This window comes from Pongo pygmaeus, chromosome 9 (genome assembly GCF_028885625.2).
Source record: "Pongo pygmaeus isolate AG05252 chromosome 9, NHGRI_mPonPyg2-v2.0_pri, whole genome shotgun sequence".
Classification (NCBI taxonomy): Eukaryota; Metazoa; Chordata; class Mammalia; order Primates; family Hominidae; genus Pongo; species Pongo pygmaeus.
Window position 1 is genome coordinate 6764532 of NC_072382.2, and position 18500 is coordinate 6783031.

At 41.8% G+C, this 18500-nt stretch overlaps 1 protein-coding gene across 6 annotated transcripts in view; it reads left to right on the top strand.

The window, feature by feature from the left end:
• The window catches only part of KMT5B (lysine methyltransferase 5B), a 59373-nt gene extending 41273 nt beyond the window's left edge, over positions 1-18100 (top strand). For 4 of the 6 annotated variants that reach the window (XM_054439265.2, XM_054439267.2, XM_054439266.2 and 1 more), the window contains 5 exons: positions 1181-1347; positions 1639-1658; positions 1739-1875; positions 5740-5936; positions 13804-18100. In XM_054439265.2, coding sequence (XP_054295240.1) covers positions 1181-1347; positions 1639-1658; positions 1739-1875; positions 5740-5936; positions 13804-15287 — 2005 coding nt within the window. In that variant the 3' untranslated portion in view covers positions 15288-18100. Of the gene's footprint in view, positions 1-1180; positions 1348-1638; positions 1659-1738; positions 1876-5739; positions 5937-6928; positions 7201-13803 lie in introns of those variants that run through there. The other 2 variants (XM_063670820.1, XM_054439270.2) reach the window with 2 other exon arrangements.
• The last annotated feature ends 400 nt before the right edge of the window (positions 18101-18500 follow it).

The window sequence follows — 18500 nt, forward strand, 5'->3', positions numbered from 1 at the left end:
TTGGGGGGTCGGATATCTGAAAATGGATAGGTAAAAGAACCTTATTGCCAGGCCTCTGGGGTGAGTGTGTGTACATGAAATGTGCTTCATTTACCTCAGGATGTATTGAGCCTCCTAGTTGGATTATGTGGCTCCCTGTGTTGCAGATGGGTGTGTAGGTTTGAGATCTAGGGTCCTAGAGCTGTACCGTCCATTACAGTAGCCACCAGCCCTTGAGTCCTTGAAATGTAGCTAGTCTGAATTGAGAAGCGCTGTAAGTGTGCTATACATACCAGATTTCATATTAAATTTTATTCCCATTCATAGTTCTTACATTACCTACTGAAATCGTATTTTGGATATTGGGTTAAAATATATTGTTGGCCGGGCACGGTGGCTCATCTGTAATCCCAGCACTTTGGGAGGCCGAGGTGGGCGGATCATGACGTCAAGAAATCGAGACCATCCTGGCCAACACTGTGAAACCCCGTCTCTAGTAAAAATACAAAAAAAAAATTAGCTAGGTGTGGTGGCACGCACCTATAGTCCCAGCTACTTGGGAGGCTGAGGCAGGAGAATCACTTGAACCCAGGAGGCAGAGGTTGCAGTGAGCCGAGATCACGCCACTGCACTCCAGCCTGGGCAACAGAGCGAGATTCCGTCTCAAATAAAATAAAATAAATTGTTAAAGTAATTTCACCTATATTCACTTAACTTTCTCAATGTGGCTGCTAAAAAATTTAAGATTGAAAATTTGGCTTGCATTATATTCCTAGCGGATGTTGTGCTCTAAAGAGTGGCACCGTGATTCCGGATCCTCGTAACCCTTACTGCCACTGGTCCCTGCCTGCTTCATCCAGCAGTCAGAAAGTTTAATTCATTGCCACAAGTATTTGAGTACTTTCTGCTTGCAAAACACCACACCAGGGGATTCAGAAACATAGGTGGCATAGTCCCTGTCCTGATTGAGTTTCCATTCTCTCGCAGGAATAAGATAGGTACACAAGTAACCATGGCACAAGGTTGTGGAGCTCCAAGGTGGAAGAGAAGATAGCCAGGTGGGGATCCCAGTGAGCTAACTAAAGTACAGACAGCTAGGCCTTTTCAGTTTCTGATATTTATTGTCAGGATTATTTTATTAAAAGAAGCCTTACTATATTTAATTACTAGTAATTTTTAACACATCACATATTTTAAATAGGAAACGAAATGACAAAATAGAATTACTGGTGGGTTGTATTGCCGAACTTTCAGAAATTGAGGAGAACATGCTACTTAGACATGGAGAAAACGACTTCAGTGTCATGTATTCCACAAGGAAAAACTGTGCTCAACTCTGGCTGGGTCCTGCTGCGTTTATAAACCATGGTAAGCTGTATTTCCAAGGTGTTGGCGCTAGTGTTGGGCATTCCTGCTAACTGCTAGAATGGCCTTGTCAGCCTCAGTCAAATCTTTATCTTCCTTTAAAGGAGAATTTGAAATAGAAATTTTTCCACAAACTTATTAAAATAAATATATATTCCTTTAGTTGAACTTGAGACCTAAACTCCTATCAAAAGTTGTAAAGTTATATGGAAAGCTTATTTCAGATTTCTATAATTATTCATGTTTCAGATCTTATCAACAGTTAATTGACTTTATCTTTTGGACATTTTTCAGATTGCAGACCTAATTGTAAGGTAAGCATTAAAAAATTTTTCTTCAAGTATTTTGTTTTTGCTTCAGGTGTGAGTTTCTTACTGAGTTACTTTTATTTTAGTTTGTGTCAACTGGTCGAGATACAGCATGTGTGAAGGCTCTAAGAGACATTGAACCTGGAGAAGAAATTTCTTGTTATTATGGAGATGGGTTCTTTGGAGAAAATAATGAGTTCTGCGAGTGTTACACTTGCGAAAGGTAAGGTATTAAATAAAATGTTCAGCCTAAACATCTTTTGTTAACAACCTGATTATGGGGATTAAACTCACATTGTCTCTTCATTGTTTAAACGCAGAAATAGTCTTTATGTTCTTTAGCATAGCGGCCGGTGCAATGTATATGAACAAAGTCAAATGCTGCACAACTATTTAAGGACACTGGAATGTCCCTAAATACATTTAAAATTTCCCTTTAAAATCGTAATATTACCAGCTAAGAGTGGGCCAGAATACAGATGTGTTTAAGGAGAGAATGGTTAATAGCTCACACACATGCACACATGCAGTGCCAGAATGGGGTTGCCGCTACTCAAAATGTCAAGTGGAGTTCACCACTGATAGTCGTCTTGCATATTATCAAGCTGTGTCTTCTGGAATTTTGGTTTCACAGTTCTTAAGAGTTGTTCCCTGATATCAGTCATTCAATAAGGAACCTCTTCTTATGTCTCATCAAGAGTCCTGGAGTCTTTACAGAAATCCCCCAAATCTTCATTGGCAGGACCACCAGTTCATATTGCTCATTATAGTGACTTCTGTATGTGAGAGCACCATAAAGGGAGCGTCACAGGCTCAGGCAGGCAAGGGCTGCAGGAAGAGTCCCCTCAAAGGCAGTACAGACCACACAGCCACAGAGCAGGAAACCTGGAGTCCATTTTGCACATCTCGCACTGTGCCAGGCACTTTACTCACACCACCTTGTTCAGTTCTCACAGATATTCATGAGAGAGCTAGGAGGTGCCCACATTGCAAGTACCAGAACATAAGTATCAGACCCCAGTCAGCCTAACTTCAGAGTCCTCATTCTTTCCACTTCATATTGCTTTTGTGGAGTTACGATCAAAGTTATTAGTGTCACTTCTCCCACTTTAAAACACCTACAAATAGTCAGCCTAGAGGTTGCAGTGGGCAGATACCCCAGTCGCCATTTCACTCCTTTCTGGATAGCCAGGGATTTCCAACTGTGTGGTGAGAGAGGACGGAGTCATAAAGTCACAATGCTACCGTAGCCATCTCTCTCCCAGCATTGAGTGGGCTCCTTGCCATAAAGATGTGGCAGAAAACCAGTTCCTAGTGCTGCTGAATTTTTACCAGAGGGACATAAAATTTATCTTTTTCTACGTAAAAATTATTCACATGTTGGTTAGATCTTCGACCAGTCCACAGAATACCCTTTAATCTATAGTTTAATTATAGTTCAATAATTCTTCAAAATCATTTTGTAGAGGAAACAGTATAACAGTTAAGTGCCTGTCATCTGAAATCAGATTGCCTGGGTTGGAATCCTGCAACTCTGCATTTCATTAGCTATGTGATGTGTAGGGCAAGTCACTTAGCTGCTTTGTGCCTTAATTTCCCCATCTGTAAAATGGGGATAACATCAGAACCTATTTTGTAGGGTTGATGTGAAGATTAAATTTGTTATTTCCTGTAAAGCATGTAGAATAGCACACAGTTAATACACAAATATTAACTACAATAATTGGTTTCTGGTTATTTTCTCATTAGAATGTAAGCTCCATGAAGGCAGGGGCTTTTATCTGTTTCATTTTCTGCTATATCCCCAGAATACAGAACAGTACCCTGGTGCATAGTAAGTCCTTGATAAATATTTGGTAAATGAATGAATAGAGTAAATATATATAATGAAGTTTTTGGAGGTGGTCCTGAAAACACCTAACCACATACTCAGGATGCCAAACCAACACCGAAACAGCTCTTTCCCTGGTTTAGAACTGCAGGTATAGTCATTTTCCTTGAGCAGATTAGTTCTCTTTCATGAGCCGCTGTTTTCTCACTGGTGAAAATGAGGATAATCCCACCTACTCCACAGGGTTAGTGTGAGAAGTAGATAGAAACGTGTGTTAAGTCCTTTTTAAATGGAACAGCATGATGGAGAATAGTGGCCATGGCTATTGTCAGACTGTTTGAGCAGTTTGATTTCAAGATTGGCTGCATATATTCTTGAAGTTCTCATAAACACCAAATTGTTTCTGCCTTTACAGAAATTAGCTGGAAAGATGCATCTAGGAGCTCATTCCGTTATTCATTACATATTAACTGAACAGTTACTTAGTGTTAGGCCAAGTGCATGCAAGATAAACAAGACCAGCACAGTGCCAGCTGTCAGGGCAGTTCAGTGAAGGGGACACACACACTGTGCTGAGAGCCAGAGGGTAAAAGGAAGAGGCTCCGTGAAGAAGTGAGAATGGACAGAATCACGTGTGCAGAGACACTGAGTCGTGCTAGACACTCCAGGATACATTTGAAGCATGTTTCTCTGCTACACTGTACTGACAATAGTAATTGTAATATGTTCACTGACAATAGTAATTGTAATATGTTCATAAGTGCTGCACATTTTACTCTAGAAAATTTAAAGCAGAGGCCACGCACGTGTGACTCACGCCTATAATTCCAGCACTTTGGGAGGCCTAGGCAGGTGGATCACCTGAGGTCAGGAATTCGAGACCAGCCTGGCCAACATGGCAAAACCCCATCTGTACTAAAAATACAAAAATTAGCCAGGTGTGGTGGTGCGCGCCTGTAATTCCAGCTACTCAGGAGGCTGAGGCAGGAGAATCGCTTGCACCCAGGAGGCAGGGGTTGCAGTGAGCCAAGATCGCACCACTGCACTCCAGCCTGGTCGACACAGCAAGACTGTGTCTCAAAAAAAAAAAAAATTCTAATAACAATAAGCTCCTGTAAGCTTGTAAGGAAAAGACATAGTCAAATAGGAAAAAAAGGTAAAGGAAAAAGAGATGCAGAGATGCTTCACAGGAGAAAAATGGCCATAAACAAGATTAAAACAAGATTAGGTATTCATTTTCACTCATCACTTTGGCAAAAAAGAATTTTTTTTTTTTTTTTTTTTTTTTTAGACAGAGTCTTGCTCTGTCTAAGTTTCGATCTCGACTCGCTGCAACCTTAACCTTCCAGGTTCACGCAATTCTTCTGCCTCAGCCTGCTGAGTAGCTGGAACTACAGGCGCCCGCCATCATGACGGGCTAACTTTTTTTTGTATTTTTAGTAGAGACAGGGTTTCACCATGTTCACCAGGATGGTCTCTTTATCTCTTGACCTCGTGATCCACCCGCCTCAGCCTCCCAAAGTGCTGGGATTACAGGTGTGAGCCACCATGCCTGGCCGACTTTGGCAAAATTTAAGGAGTACAATGTACCATTGATGAGGATGTGGAGAAGCAGGAACTCACACCATGCTAGTAGGACCATGATTTGCTCTATCCCTTTGGCAAAGTAATCTGGCAATGTTTATTAAAGGACTGGGCGTGGTGGCTCACGCCTGTAAATCCAACACTTTGGGAGACCCAGCTGGGAAGATCCCTTGAGCCCAGCAGTTGGAGACCAGCCTGGGCAACATAGTGAGACCCCATCTCTACAAAAAAAATTTAAAAATTAGCTGGTGGTGGTGGTACACGCTTATGGTCCCAGATACTCAGGATGCTGAGGTGGCACGACTTGAGCCTGAGAGGTTGAGGCTGCAGTGAGCCATGATCGTGCCACTGCATTCCAGCCTGGGCGGTAGGTGAGACCCTGTCTCAAAAAAAAAAAAAAATTTTACAAGGTCCAGTAGTTTCTCATAGGCAGTTAATGATTGATAATAGTCATAACAAGTTGTTTTATTATTTTAAGTATAGATTTAAAGTTAATTTTATAATATAGATACTTAATTTCCTTTGTGAGTTCTAGTCTTGGGTTTCCAGTGGTGATTAAGGCCTCAGCAGCTCATCACATCTGTTAACCTGTAGCCAAGTACCCTCAGCAGTTTAAGCTTATTATAAGAAAGTGTGTTCTGTTTGTTTAACCTGTGCTATTTTCTCTTTCAGACGGGGAACTGGTGCTTTTAAATCCAGAGTGGGACTGCCTGCGCCTGCTCCTGTTATCAATAGCAAATATGGACTCAGAGAAACAGATAAACGTTTAAATAGGCTTAAAAAGTTAGGTGACAGCAGCAAAAATTCAGACAGTCAATCTGTCAGCTCTAACACTGATGCAGATACCACTCAGGAAAAAAACAATGCAAGTAAGTAAGGGAGATTTGATAAACATATCTTTTAAAAGTATTTTCACACAATTTGCTTTATAAAGTGTGCTTCAGTAGTTTTAAACTTTTAAATACTCAGAGAGACTGGGACTTGTGAGCTTTGGCAGCACTTCAAGGCTCTAGACATGATTTGAGTAGAGGCGCACAGTCTGTATCCCACCTCTAACTTTAGTACCGTCCTCTAGACTATTTTTCTTGAATACCTTGGTAACTGGATATGAGTTCTTCATCGTATGTTCCAAGGTCATCATATGTTTTAAACATTTTCAAGGTGTTAGAGACTGTGATGATGTCACTAGGTCCTGCAAGAAGACAAAAGGACTGAGTAGAATTATTAGACTCTATACATTCCAGTGCCTAGCCAGTTTGTTAGAAAAGATGATGGACTTGGGGAATTCATAGCTTCTGGCCTCAAGGCTTCCACCTTTTCATTGCTTGCTGACCTTTTTCAAAACGAACTGACTCAGTTCAGCAGACCACCAGTACCAGACTCAGAATTGTGATAGAGGAGCATTTTGAACAGTGCCATATTGTGACATGCTGTATTGGCTACTCCAGAAAGTAGGAGTAAAGATGGAAAGGAGAAAGAAGCAACCTCTGAGATTCCAGTGGTGTGTGGGGGCAAGATCTGATGGAAACTGAAAAAGAGAACGAAGACTAAACAAAGAGAAAGGAAAGAGAAGAAACCCTAAATGGGCAAAGGAAAGCACATCCTGTTTGTGGAGCTTTGAAATATTGGAACCATTTCTAATTGCTCCTGTTTTTCTGGGTAACACCAGTTTTCTGTAGTTGCCACTAAAGCAGTAGACTCTTAGTCTCACTTGTCTCTGAGAGAGACAGAAGTTAGAAAGTTTTGACTTGGCGATTCTGAAAGTATGCCTTTGTTGGCACTTAAATGTCCAGTGAGACTTCTTGGCACCTTAGAGCCCTCTGAGATACTGATTATTTTAGGTTCTTCTCCCTACTTTCAGATGTTTTCAGCCCAACACTGGGTGCTCTCTTCCACTACAGAGAATCCTGAAGAAAAGGGAAAGTGTTTCCCATGATGGTGAATGTCACTGCCATGAATTCCTGAATCTACCTGCTGCTGGGAGTCAGAGTCCAAGCATAACCCGTGTAGCGTAAAAGCAGTGCTGTAGCCCTATTCCAGTCTTTTTTGTTAATGTCCAGAGTGAACAACAAGAGTTAGTCAATCATTAACTGTTGACTGTTGATTCTCATAATAAATGCAGCATAACGACCATTTGTTTTCTGAGTCTGGTTCCTTGGTGAAACTGGAGACTTGTGAAGCCCATTTTATAAATGCAGACATAAAAACACTTAAAAGCCAGGCATGGTGGCACGCCTGTAGCCCCAGCTACATGGGAGGCTGAGGTGGGAGGGTCACTTGAGCCCAGGAGTTTGAGACCAGCCTGGGCAACATAGTAAGACCTGTGTCTTTTTTTTTTTTTCTTTTGAGACGGAGTCTCGCTCTGTCCCCAGGCTGGAGTGCAGTGGCGCACTCTCAGCTCACTGCAGCCTCTGCCTCCCAGGTTCAAGCGATTCTCCTGCCTCAGCCTCCCAAGTAGCTGGGATTACAGGCACGTGCCACCACATCCAGCTAATTTTTGTATTTTTAGTAGAGACGGGGTTTCATCATGTTGTCCAGGGTGGTCTCAATCTCCTGACCTCAGGTGATCCGCCTTGCCTTGGCCTCCCAAAGTGCTGGGATTATAGGCGTGAGCCACTGCACCTGGCCAGAGACCTGTGATTTTTAAACAAAAACACTTAGGTTTGTGCTGCCATCTGTATATGGAGACAGCCACAAAATTGCCCATGTTGAATGGCTATGTGACGTAGGTGTTTTATGCTTAAGTAGTAACTTTATTACTAGTGTATAGCTAGTGAACTCAATATACTACTTAGTTTAAAAGATAAGAATACAAATAATTTTTGGAAGATGTTGGGTATACTAATATTTAACTTAATATTTATTAAACCAAATATTTGGGAATATATATTAATAAACTAAATACTTACTGAAATCCTGCTAGTTCTTGAAGACATACAAAGATGTTTGAGACTTGGGCCCTTTCCTCAGGGAGCTTATGCCTTAGCTCCAGGATAAGACAGGTGCACAAGTAAGCAGAACAAACTGGAGGCACAGGCTTTCAAGTTCAGAGGGACTGAATAATCGCTTTGAGCTGGAGTCTCAGCATTACAGAAGAGAGGTGCACATTTTGCAGTGACTGCTGATATTGGGGTGCTTGGCTTATTCAAATTCCCTTTCTGCAGCATGATTGGAGCAATCCAGGGGTCAGTATGACTAACTCTGAGGTCATGGGCAGAGTGGATAGGCATGGCTCAGTGCTCTCTCTGAAGGAGCTCAAGGCTTTAGTTGTCTCTGAGACCATTGTATGTTAAGTCATGTTCACGTAAGGATTTCTTGAGTTCTTACATGCGTTCTCTTAGGCTGTATTTCTTTTGGTGTTTGTCTCAGCCATCCCCTCCACCTGTCTGAAAGAAAGGCTCTGGAAGCCACAGCCTGCAGGAAAGCCAGCACTGCCAGGCCCTCCTCCCAGGGTGGTGGGTGCACATGCTGTGTGTGTGTTTGCGGAGTGCTTTTTCTGTGTGGCTGCTCATCTTTATCCTGTGGTTCGTTTAGAATTTAGCAGCTGATAGAGGAACTGCTTTCTTTGAACACATGTATAAAGAAATATTCTGAGTAGTTGGAAGAAAAATTTTCTTCCATACAGGTGCTTTTTTGGAAAGTACCTTGAGAGCTACAGTGTGACTTTGCTTTAGCATCCAGAAGTAGAGACAACAAGGAATCCGTTTTCACAAATCCAGTCCACAGGTCTGAATTAGAATGCCAGGACTGGAGGATTCTGGTTTTTCAGGCCTCTTATGCCTCGCTGACTGGGCTGCCCCCTCTGAAGTTAGTGCTGTGATAGGGAAGGTGAGACCAGAGAGAGGCTCGCGAGCAGTCTGTGAAGATGCGGACACGGGTCTCTGCAGATGCTACAAGTCAGGACAAGCCCCAGAAGAATCGGCCAGAGGGAGAAGTTGATCTTAACTATAGAGCACCTGTCCGAGATGCAGAGGCTGGGGCAGAGGGAGAAGTTGATCTTAACTATGGAGGACCTGTCTTAGATGCAGAGGCTGGGGCGCTCCTCCTCACTCCTGCCCTGTCACTCATGTCAAGAGTTGATCTGAACAGTTTTCTGCTGAGCCTTCAGGCTGCTTCCGAGTTCTAACACCCCATTCCAGGTAGCCATTGGCAGTCTGTGCTAGTCACATCAGATGAAAGCTGCTTGTGCCAAGTAAACTCCTTGAGACCGAGGTCTTTAAAGTCCTGTCAGAGGCCTTCTGGATCCTCCAGCTCCAGAGATGCTCAGCTCTGGCCCTTGTATTATCTTAGTTCACGCTGATTCTGCATTTCCAGTGCAGCCTGAGTGCTCAGGAAGGCTTTGGTATCGGTCACAGCTGTTTTATCTGACTGGAAGTCTTGTGCCACACTGCCTTATGATTTTGAGTACACCCTGAAATGACCATAATAGCCATGCAGTGGGGCCTTTACCCGTAAGTTGAGGCCAACAGCATAGTTCTTCTGTGTATGCCTTATAGGCAGCATAAGAGTGATTTTAATGCTCAGGAAGGCCTAACAAGTCGCATCTCTGCCATTCACCAGATAGATGACCTTACGCACGCTAGTCCATGTAAGCTTGGTTTTCACATAGCTTTAATCGCATTCCCTTCCAACGGCGTTCATTAGGATGAATGTGGCCATTTTGCACAGCACCTAGCATGTAGTAATTGCTGAGAAGAATGTGTACCCCCACCTAAAATTACTGTCCAGGTCCATGCATTTGAGATTCGTCCCAGCCACTAGGGGAAGAGTCATACGAGGCATATAAGTGCCACAGCAAGCTCAAACACAGGCGCATCTGACCCCATTTAGGTCATAGTCCTTGGTTTCTTGATGGACTTTTTAAAATCATTGACTTTTAATTTGTCATCGTGGCCACTGACTTCCTCCTTTAGCCTTCACTGTCTGAAATTCTCAACCCCTGCCAGGACAGTGCAGCTTCTTTGGACAGTGAAGGACTCTTGTCACTCTCCTGGACCCTCATCTTTGTCACATTTCTCAAATTCTTTGCCTTTTTTTTTTCCTTTGATTTGATGAGCATACCTTTTGACAGGGCTTTTGATGAGATAATGCTTTTCAAACAAAATTAGAATACATTGGTAACATGTAAGTGAAATCTGTGTGTTGATGTAATACATAGCATCAAATACACACCCATTTTGTGCTCAAAAATGGAGCATTTGTGTTAGTTTAGACACAAACACATAAAAGTGCTTTGGTTTTCTGTTGTCAACAGTGAATGTTTTGGAAGGAGGGATGGGATGGGGAGAGCCGAGCCCAGAATCACCACAAAATGGGAATCATCCAACGGGTAAAAATAGGAAGTACCAAGGAAGGAGCTTCTTGGGTGCTGTGAGAAGACATAGGAAAGGCATTGCAGAGAAAGTCCCGAGAGGCTCCCTCAGAGAGGTGTTTCCTAAGCTGAGTCTTACAGGGGGATGGGAAGTTGGCCAAGTAAAGCCTATTCAAAGCAGAGGGCCTTTCAGACAGCTCTGTAGACAGAGGAGAGTTTGAGTCAAAGCTTTTCTTCATGGCGAGTACAGGCTAAGAAGAAGAGATGTGAGCACAGGTTAAAATTCTAGACTTCATTCTTAGGGCATTAGATTGCTGAAAGGTTTAAAGCCCAGAAGCTGCATGATACACTAGGAAAGTCATCCTGGCTATGTGGTGGTAAACGAATTGTTGGGAAAACAGGAGGAAAAACAAAACTGCCATAGTTCGTGCAGGAGGCTGTGGCATTTGAGACAGGGAAGAGTAGACAGATTGCAGTGACATTGCAGGGGTGGACTCCACAGCACATGGTGATTGGCTTGGTGAGGCAGTTCAGGAGAGCAGGAGTCAAGGAGGACCTCCAGCTTTCTGCTTCGGCAGCTGGGCATGTGGTGGTGATATTGACCAAGATGGAGACCTCAAAAGGGGACATCGTCAGGAGACTTGATGGTGAGTTCCATTTAGGGGCTTAGAGACAGTCGGTATTTGGTGACCTGGTTCTGTAATTTAGGAGCAAGTCTGTCCAGAGTTCGGGAACTGTCAGCCTGTAAGTAGTAATAGCCGTGCGAGAATGGGTGCTTGTCACCTGGGGCCTAGGACTACACAGACCTGAAGAAGAATAGTCTAAGGGTCCGATGAAGGAGGGTGCCAGGGATGGAGAAGGGAACCAGGAGAGTGCGCTGTCTTTGACAGCCAAGAGAAGAAAGGTTTTCTCAAGAAAAAGTGGTTATCAGTGTCACATTCAGAGAAATGAAGAAAGGGAAGGGCTGAAGAGCGTGTGCTGGGTTTGACGACAAGAAGTTATCAGATCACCAAAGGCTGTCTCATTGGAGGAGCAGGCTGGATCCAGATGGCGGGAATTGCTGTTGAGAATATGACATAGATGTGAGTGTTTTGTAAGGGTGCTTGCAGGTACGTCATGAGAGTGGAATGGAAAGAGGAGAAATCAAAGGTTGGAAACCACTAAGTTTGGTCATAAATTAGTCCTTGAGGAGGCATAGAATGAGCAAAGGATCATTGTAGCCACATCTGAGAGAGCCAAGCAAAGGGAAGCCAAGCAGTGCAGTCCTTTCTTCACTAGTGTCTTTATATTGGCAGCACGTCCACTCAGTCCACCTTGTAGGCAAGCATAAGGAAACTCTTTAGCCGAAGAGTTCCCTATTTTTTCTTATTTTGTAAATTTCTTATTTAAAAAAAATTTGCCGTCACATAGTTCTGTATAGTTCCAGTGGATAATAAATCACTCGTTCTCAAATTGAATCACATTCAAAGTTCACCACTCCTACTATTCTAAAAAGAGGCGCCACCTTGGTAGCAGCCCACATGTATAAGTATGTTCTTGGTTCAAACTGTGAATCCCTTTGCTGTGAATTCTGCTGGTTTATGTACCCTGAAGCCATTTATGAGCCAGTCTGTGCGTGCAGGACCTTCTTTGTTTTTGTTTTTGTTTTTCTGAGAGGAAGTTTCACTCTTGTCACCCAGGCTGGAGTACAATCGTGCGATTTTGGCTCACTGCAACCTCTGCCTCCCAGGTTCAAGTGATTCTCCTGCCTCAGCCTCCCCAGTAGCTGGGATTACAGGCACGTACCACCGTGCCCGACTAATTTTTGTATTTTTAGTAGAGACAGGGTTTCACCATATTGGCCAGGTTGGTCTCGAACTCCTGACCTCAGGTGCAGAGCCTTCTATTCTTGGTGGTTTGATATTTTTGGAATGCTTGTGATGCATTCTTGCTCCTCTCTCAATAAAAACTGAACTTATGGTAACTTACTTGCTTAGCTGGGCGGAAGGAATGGCAGTTGCCGTGGCAACCTGAGGCATGTAGAAAGCGACAGAGATTTCTCTGCAGGAACCTGGTCCTCACTTGGGTGGGCAGTGTGCCGAGCCTACCCATGTTTTATTGTTTTTATTCTCCCTGTTCTGGTGAGAGGTGGTGATGATTCGTTTTGTTATCCTGGCTTCTCTAGTGAATCTGTAAATGGAGTGTTTTGATTAGGAAGAAGTTTTTCAACTGGACATGCAAGAACTAAGTAATTGAGAAACTGACTTGGTAAACTTCTATAATTAATAGTCCAGAATGCCAATACAGAGGAAAAATTAACATAGCAGAAAGTCAGTGGCAAGGTCAGAGACACTACAGGAGCAGCTTAAGCTTGAGTCACAAATGAAGCCTTTTGAGAAGCCATTCAACTTTATTCTTTACATTGACGGCACGTCTACTCAATCCACCTTGTAGGCAAGCCTCGTAAGCATAAAGAAATTCTGTAGCAAAAGAATTATCTAAATATCCTTATATTTAAAAAAATATTTTCTACCTAGTAGTTCTGTATAATTCCAGTGGATAAGAATACACTCATTCTCAAATTGAATCATATTCATCACTACTCAGGTTGTCATTACCATTAGGGTCATTGTAACCCTTTTCTATCCTGGCCTTGGAGGAAAGAAGTTGGATCTCCCTTTGTCCTGAGAGTGTGCAATTCTAGCAGCATGCATCTTCCTTCACTGTGATTGTTGGCATCGGGCCGTCACTGAAGGGACGGGGCTGAGTAAGCTTTGCAGCTCTTCTAAGTTGACAGCGCACTGGTTGCCTCTTCTGGTCCTCACGGAGTTGAAGGGGACAACTTAGAATAGTGCAGTTCTTTTTTGGTAGTGACTACTTTTCAGAGTGATAATATATGGTTCTTAGCATCTGTTTTTCTTGTTTGAAACCATTACGATAGAGTTTGTTCCTTAGAGCCCATGAGTATTCTATTTCTATTCTATGTTAATGGCCAAGTGCTGTACTTCCTTTGGGTTAATGAGTAATGGATTTTAGAAACATTTTAAATGACTAAGGAGAATCTGTGAAAGGAAAAAACCATGTTAACTTTCTTTGAAATCTTTTATGTGGGAAACTACTAAATCAGGAGAAGAAAGCATTCGTTTGGGCCAGTGTCATGACAGATTAAGAAGCTTAGAGTGGAATCTAGGTCCCTGCTGTGAAAAGCTCCTTAACCATACAACTACTTACCTCGAAAATGAATAGATGCCCCATAAATTAGAAAAGAACTTCAAAGAGAAGCAGTGTAGGGAATGCAGGTGCGCTGGCAGAATCTGCAGCAGGAGCCGTGTTGTTGGCGTTTGTGTAATCTAAACGTGCTGTAGCTAATAGCCTGGGTTCGGGCATTCTTTTCTTGAACTCTGCTGTTACCAAGGCTTTTCACCTTTTTCTCTTTAACCTTACAGCTTCTAACCGAAAATCTTCAGTTGGCGTAAAAAAGAATAGCAAGAGCAGAACGTTAACGAGGCAATCTATGTCAAGAATTCCAGCTTCTTCCAACTCTACCTCATCTAAGCTAACTCATATAAATAATTCCAGGGTACCAAAGAAACTGAAGAAGCCTGCAAAGCCTTTACTTTCAAAGATAAAATTGAGAAATCATTGCAAGCGGCTGGAGCAAAAGAATGCTTCAAGAAAACTCGAAATGGGAAACTTAGTACTGAAAGAGCCTAAAGTAGTTCTATATAAAAATTTGCCCATTAAAAAAGATAAGGAGCCAGAGGGACCAGCCCAAGCCGCAGTTGCCAGCGGGTGCTTGACTAGACACGCGGCGAGAGAACACAGACAGAATCCTGTGAGAGGTGCTCATTCGCAGGGGGAGAGCTCGCCCTGCACCTACATAACTCGGCGGTCAGTGAGGACAAGAACAAATCTGAAGGAGGCCTCTGACATCAAGCTTGAACCAAATACGTTGGATGGCTATAAAAGCAGTATGACGGAACCTTGCCCCGACAGTGGTGAACAGCCGCAGCCAGCTCCCGTGGTGCAGGAGGAAGAACTGGCTCATGAGACTGCACAAAAGGGGGAGGCAAAGTGTCATAAGAGTGACACAGGCATGTCCAAAAAGAAGTCACGACAAGGAAAACTTGTGAAACAGTTTGCGAAAATAGAGGAATCTACTCCAGTGCACGATTCTCCTGGAAAAGACGACGCGGTACCAGATTTGATGGGGCCCCATTCTGACCAGGGTGAGCACAGTGGCACTGTGGGCGTGCCTGTGAGCTACACAGACTGTGCTCCTTCACCCGTTGGTTGTTCAGTTGTGACATCAGATAGCTTCAAAACAAAAGACAGCTTTAGAACTGCAAAAAGTAAAAAGAAGAGGCGAATCACAAGGTATGACGCACAGTTAATCCTAGAAAATAACTCTGGGATTCCCAAATTGACTCTTCGTAGGCGTCATGATAGCAGCAGCAAGACAAATGACCAAGAGAATGATGGAATGAACTCTTCAAAAATAAGCATCAAGTTAAGCAAAGACCATGACAACGATAACAATCTCTATGTAGCAAAGCTTAATAATGGATTTAACTCAGGATCAGGCAGTAGTTCTACAAAATTAAAAATCCAGCTAAAACGAGATGAGGAAAATAGGGGGTCTTATACAGAGGGGCTTCATGAAAATGGGGTGTGCTGCAGTGATCCTCTTTCTCTCTTGGAGTCTCGAATGGAGGTGGATGACTATAGTCAGTATGAGGAAGAAAGTACAGATGATTCCTCCTCTTCTGAGGGCGATGAAGAGGAGGATGACTATGATGATGACTTTGAAGACGATTTTATTCCTCTTCCTCCAGCTAAGCGCTTGAGGTTAATAGTTGGAAAAGACTCTATAGATATTGACATTTCTTCAAGGAGAAGAGAAGATCAGTCTTTAAGGCTTAATGCCTAAGCTCTTGGTCTTAACTTGACCTGGGATAACTACTTTAAAGAAATAAAAAATTCCAGTCAATTATTCCTCAACTGAAAGTTTAGTGGCAGCACTTCTTGTCCCTTCACTTATCAGCATACTATTGTAGAAAGTGTACAGCATACTGACTCAATTCTTAAGTCTGATTTGTGCAAATTTTTATCGTACTTTTTAAATAGCCTTCTTACGTGCAATTCTGAGTTAGAGGTAAAGCCCTGTTGTACAATAAAGGCTCAAGCAAAATTGTACAGCGACAGCAACTTTCCACACAGGACGTTGAAAACAGTAATGTGGCTACACAGTTTTTTTTTAACTGTAAGAGCATCAGCTGGCTCTTTAATATATGACTAAACAATAATTTAAAACAAATCATAGTAGCAGCATATTAAGGGTTTCTAGTATGCTAATATCACCAGCAATGATCTTTGGCTTTTTGATTTATTTGCTAGATGTTTCCCCCTTGGAGTTTTGTCAGTTTCACACTGTTTGCTGGCCCAGGTGTACTGTTTGTGGCCTTTGTTAATATCGCAAACCATTGGTTGGAAGTCAGATTGGTTTCTTAAAAAAAAAAAAAAAATACAATGACATACGTGACAGCTCACTTTTCAGTTCATTATATGTACGAGGGTAGCAGTGTGTGGGATGAGGTTCGATACAGCGTATTTATTGCTTGTCATGTAAATTAAAAACCTTGTATTTAACTCTTTTCAATCCTTTTAGATAAAATTGTTCTTTGCAAGAATGATTGGTGCTTATTTTTTCAAAAATTTGCTGTGAACAACGTGATGACAACAAGCAACATTTATCTAATGAACTACAGCTATCTTAATTTGGTTCTTCAAGTTTTCTGTTGCACTTGTAAAATGCTACAAGGAATATTAAAAAAAAATCTATTCACTTTAACTTATAATAGTTTATGAAATAAAAACATGAGTCACAGCTTTTGTTCTGTGGTAACCTATAAAAAAAGTTTGTCTTTGAGATTCAATGTAAAGAACTGAAAACAATGTATATGTTGTAAATATTTGTGTGTTGTGAGAAATTTTTGTCATAAGAAATTAAAAGAACTTACCAGGAAGGTTTTTAAGTTTAGAAATATTCATGCCAATAAAATAGGAAATTATAAATATATAGTTTTAAGCACTGCATCAGTGGGAGTTCTTGGCTTATGTTAGTTTATTATGAAAATATCAAAATTTTTTTGACTATATTATCAGTTAAAAAGTCAGATTTGTTTTTTGAAGCACTTTGAGAAATTAATTTTAATTAACTTAATGAGCAAATTTTTATTACTACTTTACGTTCAATACCAGGTTCTTTTCATTTCTCTGGATTATTTTGCAAATCATTGGACAGAGAATTTGGGAATATAAATCTGTAACAGGTGTTTGACACCAGTAGGTCTCTTTATTTCTGGGAAATGTGTGCATGTGCTTTCTGATACACAGTGTTCCTAAGTCAACATCAATTTAGGGGGTTTGTATAGTGTCTATAGGAAAGTAGCCCATGTCTTGAAATATGGAAAGGAATCTGAAGGTCATGAAAAGTCCAGTGGAGAAAATCTCAATACTTACTGTTACTACTAGTTGATTCCTACTAGTTTCCAGGTTTGGGGGGATATTGTTTAAATGACGCTCCTTAAGACTGTTGATTGCCCATAGGTTCCAATAGAAATTAAGACTCATGAACATTTTTAGAAAGTAGATTGTTTTCTCCTGGTTCTCTAAGGAACTACTTCTGCAGTCTTACATAGTCTCATCCTTGTTTGTTGTGGTGCAGTGGAACTCCTCAGGCATTTGGAAAGCATGTGGTAGACCTCCTTCCACACCCACCCACGCCCCACTTCGCTGCGTCTGGAGGTCTTCACCAATGAAGTAGGGCAGCCCACACAGCCTCTCAGGAGCACCTGTCCAAGGCACCCGGAGCACTTTGCAGAGCACATCCAGCCCTCATGGGGTCCCCGCATAGAAATGTGAACCCCTGCCACTGAGGAAGATGAAGGTAGACCCTGTGTCTGGAGGTGCTGGAGGGCAGTGGGTCATCTCTTGTATTCCCACCTTAGTTCGGGGGGTTTTGAAGAGGTTCAGAGACTAAATCTTAAACCTTATTTGAATACCAACAATAGCTGTTTTGGGAATTTCGATCTTAAAAAGTGACAAAACACATTTCCCATTTTTCTTCATTTTTCAGCTGAATTTTAGTAACTTATTTATGATGTTTTAATTTTATCATGGCCTCCTCTTTGGAGGCTGACCTTCCCATGGGTCTCAAAAGCAGTGACATTTGGTAGTAAATCACTGCCTCTCAGGAGTCGGTATGCACAAGCACTCAGCAGCCACTGTTGATGCCTTCTAGGGAAACCTAATTTCCGTTGGTAAAGGTAGGGGCCTCGGAACTCTTCTGGATCTGCTGTAGAACTTCACCGTGTGGAATGGTGACATCCACACACCGTTGACCAGTTTGGAAGAGGTTGCATTCAATAAAACTCTTAGCTTGAGCTTATGCAATGATTGGTTAAGATTTTGGCATTGTAAGAATTAGGAGATGATCATAGAAATATATGTAAAGTATTCAATTTTCAATCATTTTCAAATTACTGTTATAAATTGTTTTTGCTGAGTTGTAATACTTTTGAGATACAATGTATTCCTTGTACTGAAAGAATGAAAAAGGACTTTTTCAGCATTTGAGGTAAGTTCTTTAACGTTTCATTAAAAACATTTTTTACAAATATTTTGTACATGCACTTGCAGTATTGAGGTTAATCATTTTAATAAATTCGGAAATTAAAACAATTTGGCCGGTGTTCACTGTATCTGAAAAAAAAAAAAAAAAAAGATCAAAGTGGTGACTTTCTCCACAAAATTTTCATGTGAAACAATTTGTAAAATCAGTTTCTAAAGCTTTTCAATACCTGTGAGTGTTGAGTTCTCTGGGCCCTGGTCTCTTGTGTCTGGTGCCACTCACTTTTAAGAGAAGAGAGGGTAAACATTCATTCTTCTTTTAGTAGGGAGACTAAACTATAAACTACGTACCTTCCTAGTCCTTGAACCCAAGAAATGTTTGCCCTCAATATGGAGCACAATGACACTGAAGGCTTTTGCAACCCAAATGCATTAATAGTTCCTGATTACTTGGAGTTGTTTTTTTCCCCCCTCACCGTATTGGTCAAAGTTAGCATACTCATGACTGGCC